Source organism: Zea mays, chromosome 3 (genome assembly GCF_902167145.1).
Source record: "Zea mays cultivar B73 chromosome 3, Zm-B73-REFERENCE-NAM-5.0, whole genome shotgun sequence".
Classification (NCBI taxonomy): Eukaryota; Viridiplantae; Streptophyta; class Magnoliopsida; order Poales; family Poaceae; genus Zea; species Zea mays.
In genome coordinates this window covers 126,496,719-126,505,366 of record NC_050098.1, presented here as the reverse complement: position 1 = coordinate 126,505,366, position 8,648 = coordinate 126,496,719, and the positions used below count along the sequence as shown (strand labels likewise).

General features: G+C 38.8%; 1 protein-coding gene across 1 annotated transcript; it reads left to right on the top strand.

The window, feature by feature from the left end:
- The first annotated feature begins 956 nt into the window (after positions 1-956).
- LOC109945276 (uncharacterized) lies at positions 957-3,793 on the top strand. Its single transcript, XM_020551122.1, has 4 exons — positions 957-1,129; positions 1,214-1,371; positions 2,313-2,378; positions 3,744-3,793. Exons 1-4 carry the CDS (start codon positions 957-959, stop codon positions 3,791-3,793), a joined length of 447 nt encoding a protein of 148 aa, XP_020406711.1.
- The last annotated feature ends 4,855 nt before the right edge of the window (positions 3,794-8,648 follow it).

The window sequence follows — 8,648 nt, the reverse complement described above, 5'->3', positions numbered from 1 at the left end:
GTGCATACAAATTCTCTATCCCTCTCTTGTGTAATTCTCTGTAGATTAAGTGTTTCGCGCAGTTATAAGGCAAGAGAGAGAGAGAGAGAGAGGAAAAGTGCTGCTGAGAGATAGAGTGGTGATCTTGAGCAAGTGGTGGTAGGGTGAAAATGGGTCGGGTATACCGGTCGGGTACCAGATATGGATAATGTAAATACCCGTTTTTTCGGATACGGATTCCGGTATTTTTATATTCGGTATGGATATGGGTAATACCCAGATACTGCAGCTTCAGATTCGGGTCGGATACGGAGCGAGGATGTAACACCTCAAATCCATCAATTAAAATAATACATTATTAGTTGCTAAACTAAGTAGAGAGTAAATTAAAAATTTATCAAGTGTTTGAATGCATTCATTAACAGTGCATGATTTCTTTGTCTGTTAATGAATTGCAACACCTTTTTTTAATTTATCCTCTTTGTGAAGCTCCATTTACTTGCCTAAAAGCTTATTTATAATATATATTATTTAGTAAAATATTGTTATCAGATTTATTATAATTTTTGGAATAATTAAAATATAGTTATTTATGAATAATCTATTTTTTTAAAAAAGAATGAATTTTCGAAATTAAAAAAAAAATAAAAAACACACGAAATGCTTGGCCGAAGGCTCATGCCCAGGACTCTCACGTTCTCTCCTTTGTGTGGCTTACGTGTGGGCCCTTTTCTTTTCTGTTTTTCTTCTCAATGACAATTGAGACCCACGTGTAAGTGCTATCTTCTTCCTCAAATCAGCTAACGAATACATCAGAAACACTGCAGCCTTGCTGATTTGACCGAGCTACGCCTAGCAGCGCCGAGCACCAGTGCCCAGCCACACGCGCGCCCAAGCCATGCCGCTGTCATGCCAGACATGCAGTAGCCCGAAACCACCGCCACTCAGTCGTTCGTCCGTCGTAACGTCTACCATTAATGGAGCTTCATGGCATGTGTTTCTCTGGATTTATGGTGCAGCAATGGCCACGGGACCGCGTGAAGTCTGCAGCCCCGACTCCTCTCCTTCCCCTCTCCTCTCCTATAAAAGGCAGCATCCCCTTCTGCACTCCCTCACACCGTTCTTCCAACCTTCTTGTTAATCTCTGTTCGTACGACCGCTCATCGAAATTTATCTCTGCTCGTCACAACTGTGTTGGTCCTCTTGCCAGCGACCCTTTTTGCCCCGCCACTAGATCCCCACCGTTGCGTTGCAGTCGACGTTGTCGTATAACACCGATCGGAGCTGCCGACGCCGTTTGCCGCCGGAGAGGACGCCCCGAAGCCGAGGCAGTGCTTCTATCAACCTTCCTTTGTGCCGTCCTCTGTTCATCGCCACCGTTCGAGAGCTCCGGTAGGTTTGCCGCATTTCCCTCCACCATTTCCCCACCTTTCTTCATCTCTTCGTCATTGGAAAGCCATCTGCCCATTATCGACCTATTGCTTTTGTTCACCGTGAACAACAGAGAAGCATTCGAAGTAGAATAAGGTTGTTTTGTGACGTACCCCTAGAATTTGTAAATAATCGTGTATCGACCTGTGTAGGAGCTTCCTTATTAGTTGAGTATTTCAGTTCAAATAGAATGAAGTTGTATGTTAGTTTCATGGATACATGACGAACAATTTTGGTTAATAGTTTTTTTATCAATTCCCATATTTAAGTTAATTTGTATAATGGTCTAAGCGTAGTGTTTCTAAATAAAGAATTAAAAAGAAATTGCAGGCCATATTTTTTTTACTAAAATGGTAGATAAATAATCACATCCTTGATTATAAAATGTAAATTAGTGTTTTTATTCAAATATATGTACGTACGTAAGTAATGTTAGCAAAATGTATTAGAGTTGTGTAAAATATTAAAATAGGTCAAGTAATGCTTGATTTTTTTAAATAATAGTTTATATTATTGAACATAAGTTCCTTATTAGTGAATTGGATCATTTATTCCTAAAATAAAATTAAAGTAATTAATAGATTAATTATCTTTTCTCATAGATGGTTAATTAAATTTATATCTCAAATATTCTTAATTAGTTATTTAGACCTGATTAGTCATTTCATTTAATTTAGTCCATGTTATATACATCATTGGTTTATCCAAAAATGAATAAAATGAAATAATTAGTAAGCTAAATTTACGATTTGATTTACATTATAGTTACGAATGAAGTTTTATTGTTGGATGTCTTCCTTTGATAAACGTGATTTGTATAATGTATGTTCCATTGTGTTTGAATGGTGTATGTTTATTGGTGTATGTTTTATTTTTGTATATGCAATGTGCAACTCTATTAGAAGCTGATTGTGTGGTAGAAGAACCGAATTTGTTTGAGGACGACCCACATGACTCTTTTGGGAAAGGCAAGTGGATTCTCCCTCTGCATATTCTTTTTGTACCCAATCATTGCATAAAATAATGTTTACTTTTTAATATACTGCATAATTTAATGGGTTTTACCTAACTAAAGATTTCCTAGATTTACCAACTATATTCCTTGTTTACCCTGGGAAATTATTAAGCTTTGCAAACTTGTGCTACCGCCTCCACTTAATAACTTTTATGTCACTCATTATTAATTGATATTAATGTTCCAATAATGAAATTGGCAATTATGACATTAATCTGAGGGTTAAAACAACATTATTTCATATTAATTGGAACATGGAGTGACCACCCAGGATAACAGTGTAACCACGAGTGCTATCATGGCTCTGGCTTTGGTAATTAGCTTTATATGCTTAGTGCCTGGCAACCTTACCTGAAATATGGGCAAGAGGGGGAGCGGTGGTGTTGGCAGCCCATGTTAACATGGGGACGTATTATTGGCTAAGGTACCTCACCCAGGGGGTCACCACCATCGGCTTTAGAAACCTTAGCGGGTTGCTTTGTATTAAGTGTATTTTGTGAAAGCCTCATAATGGATCCCTAGCCATTCACCTCGGTAGTGTTTAAGGGTCCGATCAACCCGGGCTAGATGAGATACATGGCTTGTGGGTAAAGTTGTACCACCTCTGCAAAGTGTAAAACTGATATATCAGTCGTGCTCCCGGTTAAGAGCGACCTGTACTCCTCACATGATAATTGAACTTGAAGATGGAAATAAACTGAGATCCGATGATCTGCCAATTGTTCGCTTAAGTGGTTTCACTTAACGGGGCGTTTGGATTCCTTCATTTTAAAGGAAATGGAATTCACTCAATAAAGTAACTTATTTAGTTTGGAATTTGGCATTCCACCACTTTCCAAAGTTCAGAAATAAGCCTATCTCAAATTCATAGGGTGGAGGATAGGAAATGATTTTATACATCAGTAGAATTTGTTTCTACTCTATAACTTACATGACACTCTTCGTCTCACTCCTCTATAGTAAAAATGTAGCACATAAATATCTCTGATACCTTGCTAATAATAATATACAAATATATTTTGTATAAAAGTGAATTAGCTTAATTGATATATGCCTAAATTACTATTATTAGAATGGAATTCAATTCCAATGATCCAAACGGGGCATAAGTGTTTTTGTTATACTCATATTCCTTTGTTTAATTGGGATACTTAGGATTCATACTTATTAGTAAGACAGGTGTTGTTACTAAAATGTTGACCAACTAAAATGTCTACTGTTCAACATTAGCCTCACCTTGTTATACCTGCATTAATTTTCCCCCCACTTGCTGAGCCCCGACCATAAGTGAGCTCACCCTTGCTAATATTTTGATCAGAGGGTGATGCTGGAGACTTTGATGGAGATTTTAACAACGACGAATTCTAAGTCTAACGATACGTCGGTCATCTTCCTGTGGGAGATTGCCCCTGTTATTTAAATTCTGCTTTACTTTGATGTGATACTTGTTAAAGATACAATGATTCAGATGATGTAATAAAGTATTCTACTCTCTTTACGCCTTTATTGCATTGTCTTTTGATATATTACACTTGTGACGTCAACATATGTGTGGAAATGGATCTTGGCACACATATGGTATGCGCTCGGTTCTACCCCCTGGAACCGGGTGTGACAGAGGACTACCCGGTAAATACCCAGATATTTGGGTCGGATATGGGTACCGGAATTCAGGTACCCGTTTTTTTCTTTTTCTGCATAATATAGTTATAAAATCATAAATTGTACATATGAAATCGGATGAAGATAAAGTTTATATGAAAATTGTAGAGCTCGAAGAGATCTATAACTTTGTAGTACATCATTTTTTAACACATCTTTAGACCAAAATAATTGAAATAATGTCCAAAATTATATCAAATTAATAGACTTTATCATTTTTATGTGGGGGGCTTGAGGTTATGTCCATGTGGGAATTTAATGTTATCTTTTTATAGACTATTTATTAGTATTGGTAACTTATTTACAATTTTTGGTCGACACTACAATATTTCATGGATTTAATTATATTTTGATGATTTTCTACGACAATAAATTAATAATACATAAATAGCCTCAAAAAATCGTGAAATTTTACGGAAGCACAACATATGCCCATATATAATCATAAAAAATGTTTGGATCATAAGATCTATAAGATGCACACGTTTCTTCCATTTCACTTTCACTTATTTGTATGAGTTACATGTGAATTCACTGCAAGTATCCAAGTTTCAACATAATCAGTAATTTACTTTATCATTTTCATATGAGGACTTGAGTTATCTTCGTATAAAATGTTTATTAGTTTTTGTAACTTATTTGCAAATTTTTGAGTGAAACTATAATATTTTATGAATTTTTAATATTGTGGTGTTGGTTCTACAATGTCCTTGTGATTAGTAACTTTGAACTGCATGATGTCAATTTTATCAGTTTCCTTTCCTACATTTGATCTATCATATACATGATTATGTATTGCTTAATTTATGTGTTTGTTGGATGGTTCGACAATTAATATCATCGGGACAAACTACTCGACAACTATCCGGAACCTACTCGAGTAGTATCCGTTATCCATTTCTTACTCGTTCAGATTATTACCCGGTCTTGTCCCGTATCTGTCCCGAATTTTAACTACCCATATCCGGTCCCGTATCCGAAAGAAATACATTAGGGTAGTATACAGGATGACCCTGTATTCGGCTGTATCCGTCCCGTTTTCATCCCTAAGTGGTGGTATTGTTACTCTACCAAAGAACTACCAACAATTGTGACAGCCTAGGCTCTATGTAACCAATCTCGATATAGTGGAAGACTTGGTTTATCACACTGGTGATAAAACCTAAGCAGCTAGTGGAAGAAGTTCAAATAGACTCCAAGCTAGATTGGCTAACTCCAACGTGGATGTAGGGAAGCATTTCAGGCTTGGCTGAACCATGGGAAAAATCGTGTATCTCTTGTCTCTTTGTTCTGTTTCTTGTTTGTTTTCTTATTTGCCCTTCTTGGCTGAACCTTATGGTTGTTTTAATTGAGTTATAAAAATATTTAAAATTGTAATTTGTGATTCTAAACCACTCTAATCTTAACAAATTAAACTAAATCTTAAAAAAATTTGTTGCTTCAAAAATTAGGGTGTTACAGACCCGCAGAACCTTACCGCTTTGAAGGTGACGACCTCTGTCCTGAAGCTGGTGGGAGTTTCGAAGGTGACGGGCAGGCCGATCTACCCAAGTGGGGTGGCCTACTTCTGTGACACGATGTCAAAGAATGGGCCCTAGTCTATTAGATTCGGTCTTGACTGGCGCCTGTGGCGTTGAGTGTGTAGGCATAGATGATGTTGATGTCGTTGCCCCATCCATCAACACCTTGGTGAGCCACGTCGTGTCAATGATTCGGTCGACAACAAGCGGGTAGCGCCCCAATCGTGGGACGTAGTCGGGGTGGTCAAAGAAATCAAAGTGATGGCATGGTCAGACCAATTAAGAAAAGCTGGAGTGGTTAGCTCTACCTAGAACACCTCTCACTGCTCGAGGTTTTGCTGCCTATTGGTGGGATAATAGTCAAGGCTGTCACAGCTAGATTTAAGGACAAATCCAGATACATCTCACATGTGTGTTAGGATCATGTCTCACACATATGATAACTCAGTGTACAGAGATCAATGTCACAATCTTTATTACATAATAGAGTTTCTATACAAAATAACTAACTAAAATACACCATAGGACGATAACAATCCTCCATGACCCTAGTTGACTAGGAGACAACGACCTAGACTTCTAGAACTCATCATAGCAATCTTCCTCCGACGGTACCTGCTCTTGACCTGGTGTGATTATAGCAAGGGTGAGCTCCCATACGGTCATCACTCAACAAGTATGGGGAAAAGTGTAGTGTAAGGCTTACCAAGATATAAGGCTAAGGTTGAGCATAGCTTTTAACTTTGCTGGTCAAAATTTTATTAGCTATTACTAAGTATAAGTAAATACGATCCCAATTAAATAAAAGATCACAAATGAAATCCGACAATACAATGCTGATATACCAGTTTTACACTCTAAGGTTGCACATCTTTACCCACAAGTCGTGATACCCATCTACCATGGGGTCATGAATACCATACACCTCTTCTGAGGAGGCGAGATAGGGTGTCACTACGAGGCCTTTCCAAAGTTCCACTAGCATGAGAAAACCTGCTATGGTTTTAGGCAGAAGGCGGAGGTGAACCTCTGTATGTCTGTAGCAACTCACTCCCTGCTTGCCCTTTCAAGAAAGGATTCTCACACACTAGCTTTCCAAATTAATTGACCAAGGGCGTCCCATTCCACCCTTGTGGTAGCACTGTTGTCTCGGGTGGTTACTCCATGTTCCAATTGACAAAATGATCTTATCATGCATAATAATAAATACAACAATAGTAATAAGGCATGATCATAATTCATATGTAGCATTAATCCCAAAATAAGGTAGATCAATAGCAAGAGTACCTAATAATTCATTTATATGCAAAGTGTAGGGTAAACAACACTAGGTAACCTATTAGGTCCCATCAAGTTGACCTAACTGTGCAGCGGTGAGAACAAAATTATAAATATGGTTAGGCCAAAGAATGCGATCAAGGACACAACTTGCCTTTTTGATGAACTCCAGATACTTCTCCAAGTAGGTTCCACGTAACCTCGCTTCTATTCACAACAATACATACAGATAGACAAAGCATAGATAAAAAATAACATTGCACCAAACATGTAAACAAATGACATAATAATATTCTACGTGTTGGCATGAGTCTGTAGGTTCGAGAGCTACTAAAATCGGAGTTAAAATGAACTAGTTATGGATTTTCTAAGTTCTCGGAATTATTTATATACTAGAAATTCACGTTAGATTTAACTTTATTATTATTCTAGAATTAATGGAATTCCATACTATATTCATACTACCCAAGGTCTAAGGTATAAATTTTAGGACTCCTTGGTAATTCCTTTTGAATAAAGGTGGACTACAGGTTTATTTTATAAAAGTGTAGGGGTTTAACAAATCTCCACGACCGAAGGGTATCGACCAATCAGATCTGTTCGATTTGATCTTAGTGTCCTAGATTAGATTGATGCCCCTATGAATAGGTATGCTACTGAGACCGCTCATCCAGGTATCAACGACCACGTGTGAAGGGGTATGTTGTAAATCTAATCTCATTCGTCCATTAGCCGATCCATGACCATTATGATCTCTCCACCTCTCTCTCTCTCTCTCCGGCTATACCCAGGCCGACCATAGCCTCAGCCTGCAGCGGTGGTCCATTGAAGTGCGGCATGCCTAGCGCACTGGTGCCCCCAAACTAAAATCAACTAGGTGCTACATGATGTAGTGAGTATTGCAAACACCGTGGAGGGTGTCACCTGAGATCCGAGGCACAGAGAACTCTGTCCACGGATAGACGGGGCTCTACAGCGTCAGTGCGTCACTAGCGAGAAATTTGTTGAGCTCTAGTGCTCCATCTTGTCCATCTAGGTTGCAGACAGGATCCACGAAACTTGGCAACGCTCTCGGACTCCTACCCGAGGACTAATCTATCGCCATGCTCAATCTCTACGGCGGTGGTCATCTCTCTCCCTCTCTCAGATCTACAATGGTGGCACTCGGCTTCTTGCAATATGGATCAATGCTCCGGTGCTATGGAGGATATGAGGTGCGAGGGGGCAATTTTATATACCCCAAAGGGTCCTATCCAGATGGGATAAGGATCGGGAAAACAATCTCGGTGATGCAGGCGCTGGATGTCGCCTCGGACTCGTGGTTTAAGAAGACCCGTGGGGTCCCACATGTCATTCACATAAGAAATCGGGCATAGTAGAAAAATAAAATGCAAGAGCGAAGTGGTCCGACCATTCAGCCCGTGTTGTGAGAAGAGACGGGGAGTGGGCCGAAAATGGCAGTGCTTGGTTAAAGGGAAATGTGCCATAGGGCCATTTCTACCGGTTTTGGTGATTAAGTGTTTAGCACACCACATTGGACTAACCACCTTGATATGAGCATGTGCACAGGTCCATAATAGGCAAGTTGAAGAGATCAAGTCCATATGAGCTAAAATGGAGGGGCAAAACAGCAACTTTAGGCAAATAAACATGAACATATGGTTTAAGTGTTTGAATAAGTTGCACATACCCTATTCAATGTTTCTAGCACTTTGTTTTGGCTACTAACTAATTTCTGCAAGAAAAGTGTATTTTGGACATCA